Source organism: Grammomys surdaster, unplaced genomic scaffold (genome assembly GCF_004785775.1).
Source record: "Grammomys surdaster isolate TR1022 unplaced genomic scaffold, NIH_TR_1.0 126063, whole genome shotgun sequence".
Classification (NCBI taxonomy): domain Eukaryota; kingdom Metazoa; phylum Chordata; class Mammalia; order Rodentia; family Muridae; genus Grammomys; species Grammomys surdaster.
In genome coordinates, this window is record NW_021620873.1 from 4,388,380 (window position 1) to 4,409,761 (window position 21,382).

General features: G+C 38.4%; 1 protein-coding gene across 4 annotated transcripts in view; it reads right to left on the reverse strand.

Moving 5' to 3' along the window:
- Phkb (phosphorylase kinase regulatory subunit beta) overlaps positions 1-21,382 on the reverse strand; it is a 172,927-nt gene that overhangs the window by 141,957 nt on the left and 9,588 nt on the right. For all 4 annotated transcript variants that reach the window (XM_028755473.1, XM_028755471.1, XM_028755474.1 and 1 more), the window contains 3 exons: positions 6,014-6,103; positions 3,546-3,684; positions 1,814-1,913 (listed from right to left, as the gene is read on the reverse strand). In XM_028755473.1, the coding sequence (XP_028611306.1) occupies positions 1,814-1,913; positions 3,546-3,684; positions 6,014-6,103 (329 nt within the window). The remainder of the gene's footprint in view (positions 1-1,813; positions 1,914-3,545; positions 3,685-6,013; positions 6,104-21,382) is intronic.

Sequence of the window (21,382 nt, forward strand, 5' to 3'; positions counted from 1 at the left end):
ACTATCATACTTTGAAAAAAAAAATAACCACAATTACATCTATTTAATGTATGCCATACTAGTTTAATTCTAGCAATCTAAACACGAAACTTCTCCTTCAGCATCTACACAATCTTTGCAACAAGCATCTAGAAAATCGGATCTCAGTAGACAAGGGATGCCTTTGTTAGACACACCCTTTTCAGCTAATATCAAGTACACTTTTTTTCCAGCTAATGATACTGTCATACTCTGTTGGCAACATATAATATACTTTAAAGTTATGACTTCAAAGATAGATCTTAAAAGATCTGCTTCCACATTTGAAAACTATTTCCAAGTAGCAGTTAAAACAACGTATCACGGCTGTGTCTTTGTGCAAGCTGGAGACACATCTGAATGGCATGGTCTAAAGAGAGAGGGAAAACATGGAGCCTGCAGGACCAGGATCCCAAGTACTCTTTATACTCCATTTCATTCTCCTCACAGGAACTGTATGAAGCAGGTATTCCTGGGATTCATATTTTACAGATAAAAAACAACAGAAACATGTGGAAAGTCACCTCATGTAAAACAACACAACTGGAGTGTGAGAAGCCAGTGCAGCCACTTGTAGAGATTGTCTTGAAAAATAAGTACAGTGAGTCTGTGGCTGACAACTCAGAAAACAATGTTTACAGGTGTAAGCCTTGGCCCATGTGCTAATCTGCACTTTGGAAGGGCTTCCATTCCGAAAGAGTGGCTTGCATGTCTAAAAATGGTGTGGTTTAGACTATACCCAGTCTTCTCTTGGGAGTCTAGAATCTGGGTTTTAGGCAGAGTATACCTACACCAAAAAAAAAAAAAAAGAAAGAAAAAGAAAAAAAAAACCCTTGAGTTTAAAAAAATGAGCAGGCTTGGCAACAGCACCTCACATCCTCACATGTACTGCTCTGAGGAGCTGGCCTGTCTCCTATACACCACCAGGTACCTCTGCCCAACCATGCTTCATCTCCTTATGCTATAATGAAGCACAGACTAAGACCTTCTGAATCCTGTGAGAATCATTATACCTGCTGTAATCTTAGGAACCCATGACACACTGGAGTACATATGTGAACACAGCGTGAGGAATGAAGGTTTCAACACAGTAGGTAAGTAAAGCAAACAATGTGTTATATTTGTCTAGAACTTTACAGTTTAGACAAACCATGGTAGGTGTATTGGTTCTTTCATCTCCATGTAACACTATAAGGTTCTGTTTTCTAAAGCTGTAATTCCTGGCTTCTTTGCATGCAAATGAATGAGACATTATACTTTTAGGGGTTTTGAGACAGGGTTTCTCTGTGTAGCCCTGGCTGTCTTGGAACTACCGCTGTAAGCCAGGCTGAACTAGAAGGCAGAGATCCACCTGCCTCTGACTCCTCAGTGCTTGGATTAAAGATGTGTGACACCACACCTGACTGAGACATTATTCTTTCAAAATTCCCTTTTCCCATAGAAATTCACACATCCAAACTTAAGGTTGACAAGGGTATTCTTTAAATAATAAGTTGTTTCGAACTATGAATATTTGTGGCTTCCCAAGAATATGGATCTTTATCAAAGAGACAACAAATCTAGAACACAAATTCAAGTCTAAACAAAAATTTTTAATCATCTCACACTGTCGTTGTTATGTGAGTTTCAGGATTTCAAAGGCTTGGGCTGGGAAGGGGAGGCTGATCTGAACTACAGAGACTGTCCTAGGATGTGGCTTTACCTTTTAAACACACATTCTTCAGAGGATAGTACTGCAGTACTGGTTAAATTAATCCTTTAGAACGATATGAGCATTTCAGCCCGTGCGCTTTACCTTATCAGCCTGCCGCATATAGCAGTAGAGAATTCCTCTCATACACTTTATGGCCGAGTGCTCCAGCTCATGGGTCCTTCCCTTGTCATCATCAATGCGCCTGGGTAAGAGAGATAACTCAGGAAACAAATTGGAATTGCATTTAAAAAGGGAGTAGAGCTTTTGATAATTAAGTATTTGACTAACTGGCTAATCCTCTGTTCTGGTGACATCTACCAATTCTGTCAGTGAAATTTCATCTTCCCAGCAGATGTACAAATGCTGCAATTAAAAACCTCATGCTAAAGCTTGTGCGGCCTTTTCCTTGCTTTGCGGGAGTGAGTCAATTTTTGGGGGAGGGAATTTTCTAAAATGATCTGGCTAAAACGTAAAGCTTATTTATATATTAGAAAAAAATCACCCACAATCATTTTAAATTCACTGTTACAAAATGCAGGCAACCTATCTCTTTATAATCCGGAACTCCCAGTTGGAATCAAAGAAGCAAATATTAAGGTGCACACACACTTTCTTTGCAGTGCCCCGCACGTTAGTCTTTAAAGAGTCCCTCCACTAAACTTAGCATGCCCGTCCAATGACACAGATGGCATGTCCATGAAGTGTCACGGGCTCAAGTTTTCATTTAAAAATAAATTGGTCATATTTTACCTCTCTTGCTTTTAAAAAAATAACAGCTAAAATCTAACCATTAAACTAGATTAAGATATTCTTCGGGGTGGGGGGAGGAAAGTCTTTTAATTATGAATGACTTTAAAAGATAGATGAGATAACCAGAAATAACCACAGCTAAAACTTAAGCATGACACTCACCCACTGTTTCGTTTAAGTGAAATATCTGTAGATCACTGCCACTTGATAAAAATTATCCCAGGCCTCCTTAAATAAAGTAGACTAGACGGACGGTGGTGGCGCACACCTTTAATCCCGGCACTTGGGAGGCAGAGGCAGGCGGATTTCTGAGTCCGAGGCTAGCCTGGTCTACAGAGTGAGTTCCAGGATGGCCAGAACTACACAGAGAAACCCTGTCTCGAAAAACCAAAAAAAAAAAAAAAAGTATATCAAATTTTATTTCTGTAGATATCATATACATAGGATACTGAACGTCAGAAAAAGTAAATTATTCAAGACTGTCAGGTCACTGAGCAGATGGAGGCATTAAAGTAAGCATATCGTGCATTTGTCCTGATTCTCCTCCATTCCCTGAGATCTGCATGGATAATGTACGTAAGACTCAATTCTTTTCTGAGGTCTTTTGGGAAGGTTGGTGCCTGACTTTAGTCCCTCTGTTGCATATAATTTTTTAAAGCAATTTTCTGTCCCTCTGCTATTTCAAAACTTTAACTGCAAAACAGTTAAAATAATACTGCAATGAATAACCATTTATTCTTTACCTAGATTCACCAGTTATTAATACTATCTTCTTTTGTATTGCAAAGCTAAATATCAATTTTCTTCACTATCTGAAAGCTACAAATTTCATGAGTATTTACCCTCTACCCATTAGAAGTATCTCTAGATGGGAAAAAAAAAAGGCCATTCTTTTATATAACCAGAGCAACATTAACTACATTCAAGACACTTAAGAATTGATAGTATATTATGTAATTTAATATACAGTCTATACTCGAATTTACCAAATCATCTCCAAAATAATTTTGTAGGGTTCTTTTAAAGCCTTAATTATATAAAGCTAGTCCACTTGGAGTTACTATGATAACAGATACCAGCTCACCTGTATGCTAGCGCCAAGGCCCAGGCACCCGCAGCACAGTACAGACTCTCATGCACTTTGGACTTCTGATCTCCACCACATGTTTTAGTAGGAAAGAGACCTGTAGTTGGACTTTGATACGTCAGCATCGTTGACTTGACTACAAAGGCAAAGAATGAATGCACAATCAGTCTTTTCTCTTGGCTTCTTCATCGCAGTCTTGAAAGTTTTATTATTTCTAACTTAGCTTTAGAATAAAATTTTTAAGATGTTAAACTGCTTCATGTCACTCTGGCCAAGTGCAAATCCATACTGCAAATAGTTGTCTTTATACTTGTGAAGAAAGCCTTCAACCACTTACAGTATTAAAAGTTTGGATTTATGCTGGTTAATGTTAACATATGATACAAATCTTGTTAAGATAGTATCAGACAAGGAGGAGAGGAAAAGCTTAACTAAAAACTAGGACTATAATATTTTTGCTAAACTAAGTTAAGTAAGAAACTTAAAGCAAATGTAAATAAATGACTTTCTATGTTATAAGGCCAGTTCTACTGGATTCTGAAAACTAACATGTCAGGGAGGAAGAAGGAAGACCACAAACAGGCCAGAGCCCTATAGTTCACTGATTACTGCTATTTGCCAAAGGGAGTTCCCTTACTGAACTGTTCAGGTGAGGAATATGTTTAAATTTCAAATGTAAAACTCCATTTTTATATAGCAAGGATGGCAACAGGGAAATGAGTGTGGGCATAGCAAAGGTCTGAAATTGGTGCTTTCCTCTCTTTGATGGGGTCACATTCCAGGAAAATAAGAACATTACACTACACTGTTAAATTTCCTGAAGTTTATGTTATTTCTGTCAAATTTTAAACAAACACTTTTCCTAAAATACATTCAATCAATGTAATGTAGATTAAGACATAACCACTTTCTTCTTTTCTTACCATTTTTCATTTAAACAATGTAAAGGAATATGTTAGTTATATATAATGGGTTCATTATGATATTTTGATGTATACATACACTGTATTTTGGTCATGTTCAACATTACCTTCTCTCAACTACCCTCCTTCTACTTTATATCTCCCTCACACATTCATTAAAGTTGTCTACAAGAATAAAGGTGAAGGTTTACTTGGCACCCAAGCCGTAGACATATGACTGAAATGTCTCTCCCTCCCCTATCAACCAAGTACAAATCCTCAGGCAGGGGTGGGGTCCCACAAGGCCCACTCCATTTCACTACAGGGTGTTAACTGTCTAATCTTATACAGCTCTTGTAAGTTCAAGGGTGCAACAGCTATGTTGTGCCTCGGAGAAAGTGTTCCGTTCTGCTCCCCACAACTCCCTTCCCCCAGCTCTGACATTCCTAACACGTCGTTGTTTTGTTCTTTGTTTATTTCCTAAGACAAGACCTTACTATGTGGCTAGTCTGCAATTCACTGTCTTCCTATCTCCCCCTCCTGGATGCTGAGATAGGGTATGCGACACTACACTCAGTATTCTCAGATCAAACTAATCTTTTCCAGAACATTTATTATCTTTCTCATGGTAAAGAATTGGTCCCCCACAGGTCCCCCATTTCTTTTAAAACTACAATTAGTCCTGATTGTTATTGCTATAAAGATAACAGAGAGTGCAATATAAGAATGCAGACCAAAATCCTGGTGAAAAATAAGCTGAAATAAAGCTTACATGAAGTTGAAAAGACAAAAAAGAAAACCATGTTTTGGGAGATGAGTGAAATTTTATGCTTTTTACCATAATAGAACAAGAAGAAGCAAGGTTGCAAAAAAAAAAAAAAATCAATAGACATTCCAATTCATGGTCTGATTAAAAAAAAAAAAAAGGAAAATTCTATTCGAATATATTTCAAAGTTGCTTACATTTGCCAAGTTGATCTTGGATAAACAAAACTTAAAATCAAACAAAGCAACAACCAAACCCACTGGAGGAACTGACCCTGCTAACGGAAGAAGTCACCTGAGATTGTGTCTTTTGCTTCAGTGAGTTAGAAACTAACCATATGTAAACAACCAAGCTTATACTCATATGAAACATTTGTTCATTAACCAAAACAAAATCATACTCAAGTTATAAAGCCTATTGAAATTGGTGTGGTGGTACACACCTTTAAGCCCAATACTCAGGAGGTAGAGGCAGGAAGACTTTTGTTAGTTTGAGTTAGCCTGGTCTACACAGAGAAATGCCTGAAAAATACCTAAATAAATAAATAAATAAATAAATAAAATAAAATCTATTAATACTTAGAAAAGTTAAAATACTAAAAGATATTGGTAACATAAAATTATTCATGGGCTAGGTATGACCTGTAGATTCCTTTTACAGTCCAGTATAGATACACAACTAAAATATACAGGTACTTACACAAAAAAACTACTCCCTCTTCAAATTGTAGAATAGTAACTCAACAAAACATATGAAATATGACTACAGAACAGTCAATATTAGTCATCAGTGCTTACCAATTCTGTAATAATGATCCAACTTATCCCACAGAGTTTCATTATCAGGTCTTGGAAGATTAATGCTTTTAAGAGGTTCATAAACTGAGCCTAAAAGAAAAAGGAAAACTCATCAAATTAAGTCATTCTCACCCAGATATATGATGAAAATTTCTAAATAAATGAAGATGCAATAACCAAAAATGTAATTTTCAGCTTCATTTCTGAACGACCCTGCTGATCTCTGGTAAAAATTTCAGTAAGAGAGGAGAGAAAGATTCTTAACAAGCATAAAAGAATCCTAAATGCTGTCCTACCATCAAAACCAGCATTCCAGCCACCAACATGCTGTTAATACAAGGCCTACCTGCCCAGTACTCCTAACACTAAGGAGTAACCAGGAGCTCAATTACTTGTCAATGAGAAACAGATCTAAGTACAGTTCTTAAGTCTAGACCACGTTACCTATGCTAATACTTAGTAGGCAATTACCAGTGAAATGATCACACTTCAAATATCTCAAACAAGAAAGATAAGGCTCACACATCCCAGAGGCATACAATATAAAGAAACTCAGCTATGTTTCAGTAGATCACACACCCCAGAGCCATTCACTTTATATTCAGTTATGCTTTTTTATACTGAAATTTTTAAACTTCCAAGTTCTCTTGCATTATTGACAACAAGCAAAACTCACTTCTTCTATTTCTTAGTCATGGAAACCATTCTAAGGCATTAGCAGACCACACTGCTCAAAAGCTACAAAATACACAAGAATCACAAAATAAGAACAGAAAATTGAACATTTGACTAAGTACTTTCTCAGCTGCTGCATGAAAAAGAACATTTAGACAATGTCTTAACTTACAGCATATTGCTTCAACTTTCCATTTGTTTGACAGGAATGGCAGCCATACCATGCTGTCTCATGTGAGGTACCAACTGGAATGGCTCCACAGTAAGGAATGGAGACCTTTGCAAACGTACACAGATCATGAGAACAACTTTCCTCCAGCTACACAGAGAACAAGAGCCTCGTTCTGACCTCTGTCAAGGCGAGGGGCAGTTATAAATGTAGCTGGGATCGAACAGTGGGGCCACTGCTAACTAGTAAGGTATTAAAGTTTTGGGAAAATACACATTCCCAGTGAATTCATCTACTAAGAGAGAAACACTGGATGCAAGTGATCACAACCTGTAAGCATGAATGAGTAACCTAAGGACAGTGCTGCTTAGGGGAAAAGATTATGAGCAAATAATACCTTTGTTTTTACTTATATTTTCTCTATTAGTAAAGGTAATATTTTACCTTATATGTGAAAAAGAAAATTATCAAAATTTGAACATAAAGGGATCTGAGGAGAAGTCTCAGATGGTAAAGGAGTTGACGCATAAACGTAAGGACCTGGCATGGGGGCCTCAAAAACCCAGGTGAAAACAAGTGGGGTGTGGCACGGCATTTACGTAACTCCAGAGTCAGTGAGGCAGGGACAGGACGATCCTTAGACCTCTCTGGCCAGCCACTCCAGCTAAGTCAGTGAGCTCCAAGTTCAATAAAATATCTGTCTCAAAAGTTAACAACTGCCAAAATTCTGATGTCAAAGGGAGAGTAATCAGTAGTAGCATTTTATTTTACTTTTGAAACAGGATTTCACCCAACATCCACAATGTGTAGTTCACATCTCCCTATAACTCCAGTACTACGGGTATCTGAAATTAATGCAAGTACCTGCATTCAAATGTACACACATATACACACAATTAGAACAAATAAACATGAAAGAAGCCAGTAGGTCAAGAACCAGAAACCTTTCAGACCTGGACTCTTTGCAAGAACAGGATAGGCTATACAAACATGGGGTAAGCAGGTGATATATAGAGGGCTTTAGCTTCCTGAACCTTTGGCCCAGTGCTTTTCAGCATTTGCATTCTCCCAGCTTCTTAATAAGCTGTCTCTATTTCTCTCTATTACGTTAGTATGTATCCCTGTGTTACTCTTTGTCCTAGAACACAAAAAACCTGCAAGCTTCAATGAGTACCATCCAAATTCTAAAATTTGCTTATCAAAGTAGAGTACACCCTAAAAAAGATAGGCACAAAATTCTCTTCAATGTTTCTCCCTTCCTTAAACAAAGGCATGCAATATACAACTATTCTCTCCTTCCCCAGCACTTGGGAACTGTGAACAGGCTCTGCAGAGAATGTGGGTATAACATAGGGCACCTCTCCCATTCTGACTGTTTTTTTCTGCAGCTTCTGTGGCTAGGATTGGAAGTGTGTATAGAGCCTCTTCCCTGTTCTACAGGGCATAAGCTGAATTTGTTGGGGCAAAAAAACTGCATGCAGCAGCAATGGTTGCAAGTTCTAGACTTAAGATTGGGAGACGGCTGCCACTGAGGATCTTCCTTTAATCTGTGAAAAGCACACATTTTGCCTCAAATGTTATGCCTTGGCTGTAAATATGTCAGTGTTCTCATAGAACTGGCCATTGAGCACAGGTGAAGACAAAGAAAGATGGCAATGTCCAAATTATTGCTCGATTCTGTTGGGTCCTCAAAGCACCACCATAATCCTGGCATTTCCCATGTCACTAGCATTTCTTTGTGTCCAATCTTCCTTCCAGTTTCCCCGACACCTGACAGGATGACTGCAATGGAAAAATCAGATGCAGCTTCAATGTTAGCTGTCACTGCAAGTCCAGCCCTGTCACCCACAGGGTCGGTCCTCATGCTCACTGTCCTAGTTAACTATAGTTCACTGTTTTCTACCACAGTGCTTTACTTCTGCTTTATACTCTAACACACTCAGCTCCTCCCGGTCCATTTACTGTAAGTAACACTACTTTCCAGGATATGGAACAAATTCTCTAGGTCAAATGCTCTGTAAACATAAGGTTCAAAGGAAAACACCAACCGTTTGAACGTTTAACCTGAAAGGCGACTTAACACAACAAAAGCCTTCACAAAAGGAAACCTGGAGTCAGGGGCTTACCAGTACAGTAAAGTAATTAGTCCATTAGTGAACACTGCAGAGCTCCCAATGACACAGACCTAGTTCTACAAGGGTAAAACATATAGCATCTGAGATGCTCAGAGCAGAGAACTTAGTTCTAGGCCAGAGACAGTACAGGCTGTTCACTGAAACCTCTGCAAGGGAAAGGTAAGCCAGACTAGTATTTCCAGTGCTTCTGGGGCCATGCTCAGACAGGCCCAATGAACTCAAGGCTCAGAAGACAGAAAGAAGGACATTCTAATTGTTTGGGAGCCAGGAAGACCCAAGGTTTTCCCAGAGGATTTGTTGAAAGGACAAAGGAACATAAGTTTTATATCCTTGACCAAGGACAGATTTGGCACAGACTGGTCTGGGGCGAGGGCCAGAACCTCAAAGTTTTGGTTGCTAGGAACCTAGCTTTCCCCTGTGAAGGGCTGTGCTTAAATCCTAAGGCAGCTGTGTCTAAAGTGTCTTGCATTCTCTTGACAACACAGACTTAGCTCTCTGCTGATCTTGGCCCATTTCCCTACTGCAAACCACATATAAGATGCTGTATTTCTTAATAAACTTGTTTGACATAGCCATCAGATATGGAAGACCTGGTACCAGCTTTCCTCACCCCAGGCCCCTCCTTCAGGAACTTGTCACAGAAAGACTTGCTGGCTGGTCCAGGGCACTAACCCATCTTCCCTTCTTGAAGACAACTGAGAAGTCAAGAAACCAAGCCCTGGTATGGCCACCTTATGTAAATGGATGGAGAGTATCTAATGATGACACAGACTGGCAGAAAATCAAAAGGCAGCCTTAAAGATCACCCAAGACTTCCCTCCAAAGATAGACACACACTTTACGTGTTGTTGATGCAACTGTGCTTTGTGTGTTCACAACTGTGTCCACGCAGCTGCTTGTATGCCATTCTATGTTAAGACAGAATAGAATAAAATGGACTCTGTCCTGAAAATTCCCCAAAACTTTTGGCTGCTCTGATTCCTTATAAGTATTTTTATTTTGTGCTATTGTTATTTTTATTTTTAATCTTTTTATTTTTTGGCATGCCTAACTTACAATTTGTATGTATATGTATGGATTCTAGTTACTGGGAGACATACCAAAAGGCCTAGTAAGTACATATTTATAACCTTAAATATTATTATTTTCTTAAAACCTATTGAAATGGTATTTGGGGCTCTATTAACTGTTTCAAGAACCCTTAAAATGCTATTTATTTATATAGAATAACATTCAAAAGAGTCATTAATGCATTGTTAAACTAACAAATTTCATACTAGATACTTGGGCTTTGGTAATGATTTCTTTCTAAAAGAGATTCTAAAAGAATCTGTTTTTTAATCAAAGGAAACAGGAAAAATTATATAAAATGCTTTATGTTAATCAAAGATATTTCTCAGCCTGGAGATGCTCAGTGGATAAAGTACTTGTCATCCAAGGATGACGACTTGACTCTGGATCTTCAGGAACCAAATAAGTACACAGTAACATCTGTAGTCCACACTCTCACAGAGAGACCTGAGTCAGGAACAGGAGAAGCCCTCCCAGCCCATTGGCAAGCTAGGCTAGCAAGTGCAGCTTTGAATAACAAGAGACCAACTTCAAAAATGGTAGAAGGCTAGGAACAATGCCCAAGAGTGTCCTCTGACCACACTAATAGCACATACTCACATGTGCATGCATGCATGTGTGCAAACACACCTACATACTCACATGTGCATACATATATACGCACAAATACACCCCTGAACTCACATGTGCATACATGTATGTGATGGGCCCCATTTCAGCCCTGCTTTGGGCCTTGTGGACAAACCTGACCCTGGCTCGAGTTTTTAGGCCTGTCTCAAGTCACTTCTGTACTGGAGTGACTCAACAAGACCTGTTTGGCTCTGCCTCTTCCCTGCTGTTGCTGATGTAGAGCTTTGCCATTGGCCCTGTCAGTCATCCCATACCCTCTGTCACCCTTCCCTGCCCCCAACATCATCTTACCCCACCCAAACTCATCTTTCTTATGCTCCGAGTTTATATAAGCAAGAGGCTGATACATTAAAGTTGAGTTCCTGTTTCGACGAGACTCCTGGCCAGATGTGTTTCTTTTGGACCATAGACACTCACCATCCCACTCAGCCCCGGAAAAACCCAGCAGACTGGGATCTCTCTCCTCTTGCTGGCACCTGCCAGCAAGGAGCTTACATGTATGTATAGAGACAAATCACATACTCACATGTGCATCTATGTATGTGTGCAAACACTCCATAACTCATATGTACATGCATGTATATGCATAAAAACACCCACACATGTACATGATAAATACTTCTAAGTTCTATACACTTAAATTCTCTTATTAGACAAATTACTATAAATTTCTTCTTCAGGACTTTCTTAGTATGTAAGTATTACATATATTTAATAAATCTATGATGCATGTTAAATGATGAATGGATATGTCTATAAAAGTTTTAAATTTGGGATTCATAATGAAAATTAAAAGAGGTAATATTCTAATAAATAGTAAAATTCTAAATATGTTTTCACTCTCAACAAAAATAGCTATGTTATTAAGTTTTGAAATATTAATGTATATTATCTTTCTATTAGGGTCAAATGTTTGAGAAGTTGGGTGTTACTCTAATGAGTCTGCCTTTATATGTTACTTTGTCTTTTCCCTTCCAGTTTTCAGTGTTCTTTCTTTATTCTGTATGTTTAGTGTTTTTATTATGATGTATCAAGTACATTTTGTGGTTCTCTCAATTCAGCGTTGTCTATACTTCTTGTATCTTCATAGGTAAATACCCTTCTATGAGTCATGAATTTTTTTCCTATGACTTTCTTGAAAATATTTTCTGTGCCCTTGACCTGGGTTTCTTCTCCTTCCTCTATTCTTATTATTTATATATTTGATCTTTTCTGAGTGTCCCAAGTTTCTTTAGATGTTTTATGCCTGGATGTTATTAGATTTCACACTTTCTTTGACTGAAATATACATTTCTTCTATCTTGTTTTTAACATCTGAGATTCTTTCCATATCTTGAACTCCTTTGAAGAAACTTACCACCTAGGTTTCTGTTTGACTTTCTAAATTTTTCATTCCAGTCTTATTTTAATCTGGATTTTCTTTATTCATCCTATTTTTATCATATATATTTTCATTATTTCATTCAACTATTCATATTTTCACAAACTTCATTGAGGAATTTTTTTCATATCCTCTCTAAGGTCCATGAAATATTCATAACTGCTGTTTTAAAGTTCTTGTCTTGTGCTTCAGCTGTATTGCATGTCTCAGGGCCTGCTGTAGGAGAGCAGTGGGTTCTGGGGGAAGCAACTGTCTTGGCTGCTAATGTCTATGGTTTTGCACTGGTGTCTAGGCATCTGGGGTTGGGAAATTAGGGTGATTCCAGGTGTTGCTATCTGGCCTTGTTTGGTTGGGTTGGTATTCTGTCCCTTGGTTTCTGTTCCCCTCTCTGGATTTTAGGAAAGTGTGGTCCCTGTGGGTTTTCTATTAGTGAACACTTCAGCAAGTCAGCGGGTAGATGAGAATAGAGATGAGCTAGGACAAATGGCTGAGAGGAGATATGGAAAGAGCTAAGAGGATTCTGTCTACACAAAGAGGCAGAGTCCCCAGGCAGTTGTGGTGTAGTCGGAGAAGTAGGCTAAAATAAGACAGCGAATAATGTGGATAGACGGGACTAAAGGGGGATCCCTAGAACTGCACCAAGAGTTCGAGTCTCCAGTGGATGGAGCTGAGGTGGGAGGAGGGACACCTGCAAGCAGGCTATTACAGGATTGAGGATGCAAATGGAAAGATTCTAATAGAGGAGAGGAAGATAGCGAGAAATGCCTACTTCTGTGCCATCAAGGTATGCTCACTGGGGATCCCTGGTAGAAAGTGTTTATAGGTATTAGGGACCAAGACACAAACAAATGGGGGTGGACATAGAAAGAAGACTAAAAGTGTCCACAAGAAGAAGCAAAGCTGAGACTACACCAAGGTTCCCCTGATAAAACTTAAAGATTTAAAACTTAGGCATCGTAAGTTCTCTCAGCAAATGAAAACACTTGCCTCCAAATCTGATATAACCTTAATTTAATCTGTGGGTCAGTGTGTTAGAAGGAAAGAATACTGTCCTGCGAGGAGTCCTCTAATCTCCATACACATGCCATTGCAGACATACATACATGCACACACAATAATTAAATTATTAAAGTTTAAGAAGATAGAAATACAAGTACTCTGATTTAAAAATTAGACAATACACACATCAAATTATTATATCATACTCCATTAAATATATAAATTAAGAATATTTTAAAGGATGGTATTAAAATATAAATTAATGTAGACATCTAAAATTACAGAATTAGAATACTAAACTAGGGGCTTGTCAAGGTCTAATCCATTATACTTACTCAAAATGACATTCTGACTTAAATTTTTTCGTGTCCATTCTAAGCATATCATAGTTTTGCAATACATATTTTAAACTATAAGAGTGTTTTGGTTTTACTTTTATATAATATAAAACTAAAAGAATGTGAATTCTCTCAGAGCAGATGGAAGATACCAGGAGAACATGTCCCTCTGAATTAACTGAATAAGAAGCATAGGGCATACAGCAGCAAGCACAAGGCCTGTATAAATCTATAACAGACCCTCTGCATATGTGAATATATATTATATTATATATGTCTATGATATACATATTATAGCTAGTAGCTTAGTATCCTTACGGGGCTCCTGACTGTGAAGACGAGTGAGGCTTGGATTCTTGCCTACCTGCACGTGGGACTCTTTTCCTCCTGTTGGGCTATCATGTCCAACTTCAATATGCAAGTTTTGCGTCATCTTACTATTTTACTTTGTTATATTTGGTTGTTATCTCTCAGAAGGCTGTTCTTTTCTAATGAGAAACAGAAATGGAGTGGATCTGGAGGGGATGGTAGGTGAGGAGGAACTGGGAGGAGAAGAGGGAGGGGAAAACTATAATCAGGATATATTGTATGAGAAAAGAATCATCTATTTTTAATAAAAGGATAAAAAGAGAATGTGGCTCTAATGAACATTAAGCTTATTAAAATATGCATTAAAATTCAATTATAGGAGTTTCATGGGGCCAAAAACTGAAATAAAAAAAACAGAAATCTAGACAATGGATATTTTAAGTATACAGTGGAAGGCACTATGAATGAAACTGGGCTATTTCTGTACTTCAAATGTGAACAGAAACCAGTCTTTAACCCATTAGTTGTCCATGCTCCTGTAAGTAACTCTCGACCCAGACCTCTGTAACTCCAATAAACTCACTAGTTCGTCAAGTTGTCGGTTGGTGGGAGTGTTTCTTTGTTCCATCACGGCTTCTGTCTAGGATAATGTACTACGTTATTGTTGTTGTTGTTGTTGTGATTTATTATGTTGCTCTAAAAAAAGTCAAACAACAGTGAGCCAATGGAATGCAAACCTGGAGACTGTGAAGAGACATTCTGAGTCTAGATCTTAAGCACAGGGTTAAGAGAGGTTAGGACACTCGTGCAAAAACCAAGACATCAGCAAGCCTGAGTGTGCTCAGTGATTTTGGTGGTTCTAAAGCTACATTACCACACCAAGCCCTCACTGGAAAACACTGCTCAGAGACACTTACAGGGTTAAAAACATCAACTTTAACTTTTAAACAACGTTAAAGAAAGTTGTAAGGAGGGTTTAGGGGGGCATTGCTTAGACTTAGGACTGTGAGAAGAAGGCTAGAAACTCATTGTAGACCACTTAGGCCATGAGGAATCATCATTTATTTGCTCTGACAAGATGTCTTTGGGGAAATCTATATTGTCTCCATGGGTAATTTGGGCTATATCACTGGTAGCTAAGGCTTTTGGCTTTATCAACCAAAAAGGCAGATCATACCCAGGATGAATCCAGGTTGAAGAGCCTTGTCTTCCCATGTCACTATAATTTCCCTGCTTATCTTCCCTCAGACATAGATCAGGTAAGTTTAGGCCAGAAGTTGTGGTCGACGGTAGATGAGGGAACCAACAGAAGCAATGAAAAGTAGGCAAAGAAAGAGCCAGTCCTACCAACAGCAGTAGGGCTGTGCCCAATGGAGAAGGAGAATGCAGATGATGACATATTAATCCCAGACTAAGCTCAGGATTAGGAACATGAGGATGCTTCTCTGAGGCATCAAAATCAACACTCCAAATTATAAGACACTGAAGAGGTGAAGCTATCAGGAAAGACTTCTCAACAAATATGGATCACAGACAGACTTTTGCTTCTCAAAGAGCAGGCCATGATGCTATATTCTAAAAAGAACAGCCCCCTTTTGGTATGAGACCATTATGCCTCAAGAAACTGGAACTGCCCATGGAAACAAGCTGGGAAAGGGAAAAGGCTGCCAGCCAGAGGGGAATTTATCTCCTAAAAAGATAGCCACATGGTGCTGGTGACTGGTCTCAAGTCCTTGTTGAGAGACTAGAGCCAGTGGTGACACGCTTGACTAGAACTGCATGGGCATGCTCTATCCATCCTCTTACACTTAAACCACAGTCACAACCCAGAACATGGGGCAGGTGGCAGGAGATCTCTCTGCTTCTCTTCCCAATGTGGCCACATTAAATAAATTCTTCCCTGCTTTTCACAGTTAATTTGGCTGTTCAGCACAGGTGGCCAATCTTGGCTTTTTAGTACACCCAGAACTCAAGCTCTGTTCTAATGACTGGTAACATTAGCTAAGGCTTTGCCTGGGGCTTGCTAGTACTGCAGAATCTTGAGTCTTACCCATGACCTGCTGAATCATAATCTGTATTTTAAGAATACTCAGACCTCTAAAAGGGTAGTATTTCTATCAAAAAAAAAAAAAGAAAGGAAGGAAGGAAGGAAGGAAGGAAGGAAGGAAGGAAGGAAGGAAGGAAGGAAGGAAAGAAGCGAGGCGGTGGTGGCGCACGCCTTTAGTCCCAGCACTTGGGAGGCAGAGGCAGGCGAATTTCTGAGTTTGAGGCCAGCATGGTCTACAGAGTGAGTTCCAGGACAGCCAGGGCTATAAAGAGAAACCCTGTCTCGAAAAACCAAAAAAAAAAAAAAAGGAAGGAAGGAAGGAAGGAAGGAAGGAAGGAAGGAAACAAAGAAGGAAGGAGAAAGAATGTAAACAGTCAAGAGGCCAACAACAAAATTAAACAACAACTTGTTTTTCTCAGGAAAATCTAGCTGTGAAACAAGCAAACAACTTACAATACCAAGATTGGCTTGCCTTGATGAAAGGATGCTAAACCTTAAAAGAACACTGCAGACTCATGCTAAGAGATTGGGTTCTACGGCCTTACCAAACCAACTCTGCACAATGCAACCTTTTCTGTCTTGTAAGACTTAAAAGTAACCTAACCAAGGCTCTAAAGCCCTAGTCAGTATTCTTCCCTGAGTCCCCTGACAGTCAAGTGCTGAGTGTCATAGTTAACACAGAAGGGGTCTAGGTCCTTTCCTTTATAAATAAATGCACATGTTACTCAAGAATGTAGAGCTACACCAAAAACAAAATCGCCACCTTCCCTATTTATGAATTTGGTGCAGTTTTTGTAAATTTATGTTTATTATTTTAGACTCTTTATTCTGAACAAAAACATTACTCTAGCTATCAATATACTCAGAGCATCGTGCTCATCAAAATTAAACACTCTAGACAGAATATAAACACAATTTAAATTTTAGTTAAAAAGCAGAAAACGCAAATAATAATATATTATTGCATTACTGTCAGTGGCTTCAGGGACAAAGACATGGCTACTGTGACCACTGATAGCGCAAGGAGTTCAGTCTCTCTTCAGTGACCTTTACTAAGGCAAAAGTGATTGTTCACTATGGAAAAGAATTTCAGGACAAGCCAGTAGGAAGCAGAGTTGGAACTTACTAATGATCTTTACATAGATCTTCAGCATGGAAGTTAAGTGAAGGAGGAAAAGGTTAAAGCACAGTCAGCGTGGACATGGACACAGGCAGGTTGTCCATCCATGTTCTAACAATGAGCACATACAGAATACTGGTGGCTCCCAAACAACATCTCAGAAGCTAAGAATCCCTACCTCCTGCTTTAAAAAAAAAAAACTGTTCAAAGAGTGCATTTTAAAGGTAAACTTTAAAGATTCAAAGGTTACGAGGGTGTTGCCAGAACTGATGGATGAGAGAACAGGGTCAAGATCCATCAGTCTGGCCAGAGGAGACACATATGGCTTTAGCAATCTGAGAAGAGTGTTACAGCTAAAAGGTCACAAGTCATTCTGGTTCTAAGTGCACACAGATGGCTTTCAAAATCTGAGATCACTGCTAAACCTTAAAGGTCATAAGTCACTCTGGCCCTGAGCAAACATGGAGAGGTCTAGGAAGACAGTTTCTATGGGTAGTTCTCCTCTCTGAGGTGTCTGAACCTTCTTGGTTCTATGGCTCCTTCAACAGGACACTCAAGCTGGACTCTAGGGCTCCTTTTTTGTCCCATGTCCCTTGATTTTCCGTCATTTTTATCTAGCCTCATTACTATCAGTATCGTACTAAAGGTAAATAGCATTACTTCAGCATTTACCATAAGTAAAATATTGTATTAAAAGCTTTGTAATTTTGATTTCATTTAATCTTTTTATAATCCTAGTAAGTAGAGACTGACAATGAAGGTCTTGTGAATTTTTCAAATTCATACTGCTAGCAGGTGGAACAGTGACAACTTAAACATTGGAACATGGCTCATTTCTCTGTTTCCAGTAAAAGATAAACGAGGATGAATAAAGCCATCATGTCTGTCTTCTCACAGTGTCCTATCTGTAATTACAAAAATAACAGAATCACAATGTAAGAAACTTTTTTTTCTGTTAAAGATGGCCACCCTTCCAATCTTTCCTAAGGTTCATAAACTTCTCCACCTTACTCAGCCCTCATGTGCATGCCTGCTGCATAGCCCTGGGCACTTCTGTCACATGGCTCTCAAATCCTTCCCCTTCATGCCAGTATACATGAACATCAGAATAAAAACTGAGGACACTTTCCACCCCAGTGCACCTGCTCCTTGGGTTTAAATGAAAGAGCTTCTTTTACCAAAAACAAAAAAATACAAAAAACAAAACAAATACACAAAAAGCCACAAGCTTGCTAGGTTACTTTTGTTCTGTGCCTGTGTTTCCTTCAACACTACAAATTTTCTTTTCTAACAACAGTAATATATAGCCTGCTTCCAGGGCAACCCTGTTCTTCCAACAATTATCCTGGAAGTAGTAAAGTATTTTCTCATTAATTCTGGTTCTATGAGTTGTTTCTGCTGCCATTGTACTTGATGGGCCTCACCTTTACTGAGATTTTCATTCATGTTATTTCCATTTCAGAAAAATTAAGGAACAATACACAAAAATAAGAGCCGCCTTTCAGAAGTTAAATGTAAAAGGATTCTAAAGTCAGATTTGAAGAAGTCCAACATAGACGCACAGTTCTTCTCCACTTAGCATTTATTTAGCACTGTGCCTAAGGCTTTTCCAGAACCAGATTTCACGTAATAGCATATTTCAGGGTGAGGGGACGTGGAGCTGTCTAGATCACAAGATTTAGGGTGCTAATTTTCCCCACTTCACTGAAGAGTATCATTTCATTTCCTTTACTAACAGATTCCTTAGATTAAAATGCCATGTCCAAATTCCTTGTTATGTTACAGGAAGTCTGCACTATGCCAGACAAGGCCTTTCAAATAGTTCTGACCTCTTTATGAAACAAAAGTGCTACTTGTGACTTAAGTTTTGACAGCAATGTCAATAACTAATCTAAGGTTTTTCCCACTTTCCCTTTTAGGGAAACAAAACAAAACACACATGGTTGTTTAACATTTTAAGCAAGGGGTAAAAGTCACGACAGCCATAGAGTTTAGCCTAGGAGGTGCTATCACACATTTACTTTTTATTTTTCTATCATTGGGAGGGTATTTGTGTGTATGATATATGTGTTTATGTGGGTTGACAGGTAAGTTTTAATGAGTGCACATGTGTATGTGCCAGCACATGTATGGGAGGTCAGAGACGGATCCTGTAGATGTCTCTCTCTGTCTTAGTCTTTCAGACAAGGTTTCTCACTGAACATGAACGTCACGGATTCAGCTAGGATGGCTGGCAGTGAGCTCCAGGGTCCAGGTGTCTCCTTTTGATCAGCACTGGCGTTACAGGGATATAGTACTGATTTCAGCTGTTATGTGGGGACTGGGGATCTGTGTAAATCATGTACTTTATCCACTGACATACTCCATAACCCCTACATATCTTTTTATAAACCTGACCTTTGAACCTTTTTGAACATCACTAGTAGGAAAAATATACCTTTACTTAGGATACATTTTCCTACTCAAACCTAAAACAAAAAATAAACTCAACAGATAAAATAATTAAATGATTAGGTATACATTATTTATACAAAATGTGTAATAGTTCTATGCCCTAAGCCTGAAGGATTCCACACTCTAGTAAACACGCAACTCGTTACCTAAAAACAATGTAATGACAACAAATAGAACAGGATCGTGAACAAGCTGTCATGGAAACAAGTCAAAACTGAAAACCAGGTTGTGGAGAACATTTTACCAAGAAATATGGGAGACAAATCATTGCAATAGAAGAAAAGATTGTAGTGTGTACCGAACTTACAGAGGAAGGCAGTTGAGTGTACAAGGAACCTCAAGATAAAGGTTCAGAAGCCAGAGAAGAAAATACTGGGAGCACATTCAGAAGCCTAAGACCCAAAGACACTAATCAGCAGTTACAAGTTTACCTTTTGTCCTTTAACTAATAGACAGCCAGTGTGTTGAATGAGTCACATTTCATAAAGAGAAAACTGTTGGTAGTAAAAGATGACGAGAAAAACTGAGTCCTGGAAATAAAGGTCCATTTTTGGTCAAAATAATCTTGAATTAAAACAATGACAACATAGATGCAAGGGAAAGGGTAAAACTTTAAAGATACTTGAAAGATAAACATATATTTAAAAAAAAAGAAAATGAAACAAGAAAGTTGTAAATGAGATATGGATGGTAGGGACAATATTCATTCATATATTACAGTGAAATAAGAACAGGATTGTTCGGGTTTGGTCTTTTGCTATGTGTTGTAATGCTAAATACTGCCCCCCTCCACCCCAGGCTTGGATGCCTCCAGGCATGAAAGAATCAGTACCTACAAAAGTGATGCTATGTAACCTTGACACCAAGTTATTCCCAATTGGTGAATAAGGACGCCTACAGCCACTAGCAGGGCAGAAGAGAGATTGACAGGGTTTGAGTTCCCAGGCTTGGGGTCTGAGGAGATCACAAGGAAGGAGTGAGAAGTGAAGAGAGAAAAGGCACCATGAGGTAGGTAATTTATGAATACATGGCCATGAGGGCTGGCCAATTGGAGTTAAGCAGCCCAGATGGAACATAGAAAGTTGTAATTCAGGGTTATTTATGGGAATGTAGATTCTAATAGCTTAGAGGGTAGATATCTGCTCAGCTCTAGTGCTGACTAAGGCTTATTATAAACATAAAAGTTGTGTCTTTTATCTGGGAACTGAATGATAAAAGGTGGGGTAGAAACCCCAGATTGAGAGTAAATAATTACTACAACACAGGATGGTTTGCTGAAAAAAATTCTAAGCTTTAAATCACTTTTTATTCTTTCAAATTATAGTGATTAACCTCCCACTCTGCTAGAATTTTTTATAACTCTGCAGTCATTCAACACACAACTATAATCAAAGCTGAACATCTATTGAAAATTAGAATCCAGTAGGTAATTAATGGGGCTTCACTATATATTCACTATATATATCTGTGAAAATAAAATTATGTAACTGAAGAATAATACCTGAAGAATTAAAAAAACTTAACAACAACAAAGATTTAAAATTCCCATAAAAAAGTCCACAACGCAAAGATATTTATCCTCACAAGTATTTAAACTAGAAAAATAAGTTTAAACTTTAAATATCCCTATATTAATAATGTTTAACATGAAACATCTTTGTTATCAATTAACCACTTAAAAGCAATTTAACACAAATAAAAAGTAAAAGCCTTAGCATTTAAAAATTAATGCACTTAGACAAGTTATGTTTAAGAGGAGTCAGATTTGAATTTAAAAACTAGAAAAGCAGAAACAATTGATGATCTCTATCAATATTTACCAGAATACCAAATAAAATTATGCTTAAATAAGATTTTTAAAATTCAAGGTAAGATACAGTTCCCGGCAGTAAGATAAAGCATTAATGTGCAGGTTTAAGATAAATGTCGGCCCACAGGCATGCATGTATTTCCTAGTCGCGGAGCCGTGGGATTCCCAGCAGATGTTCTCCAGACCCTGAGCTCTCTCACAGTGCTTCTCCAGATGAAGCATAACAAAATC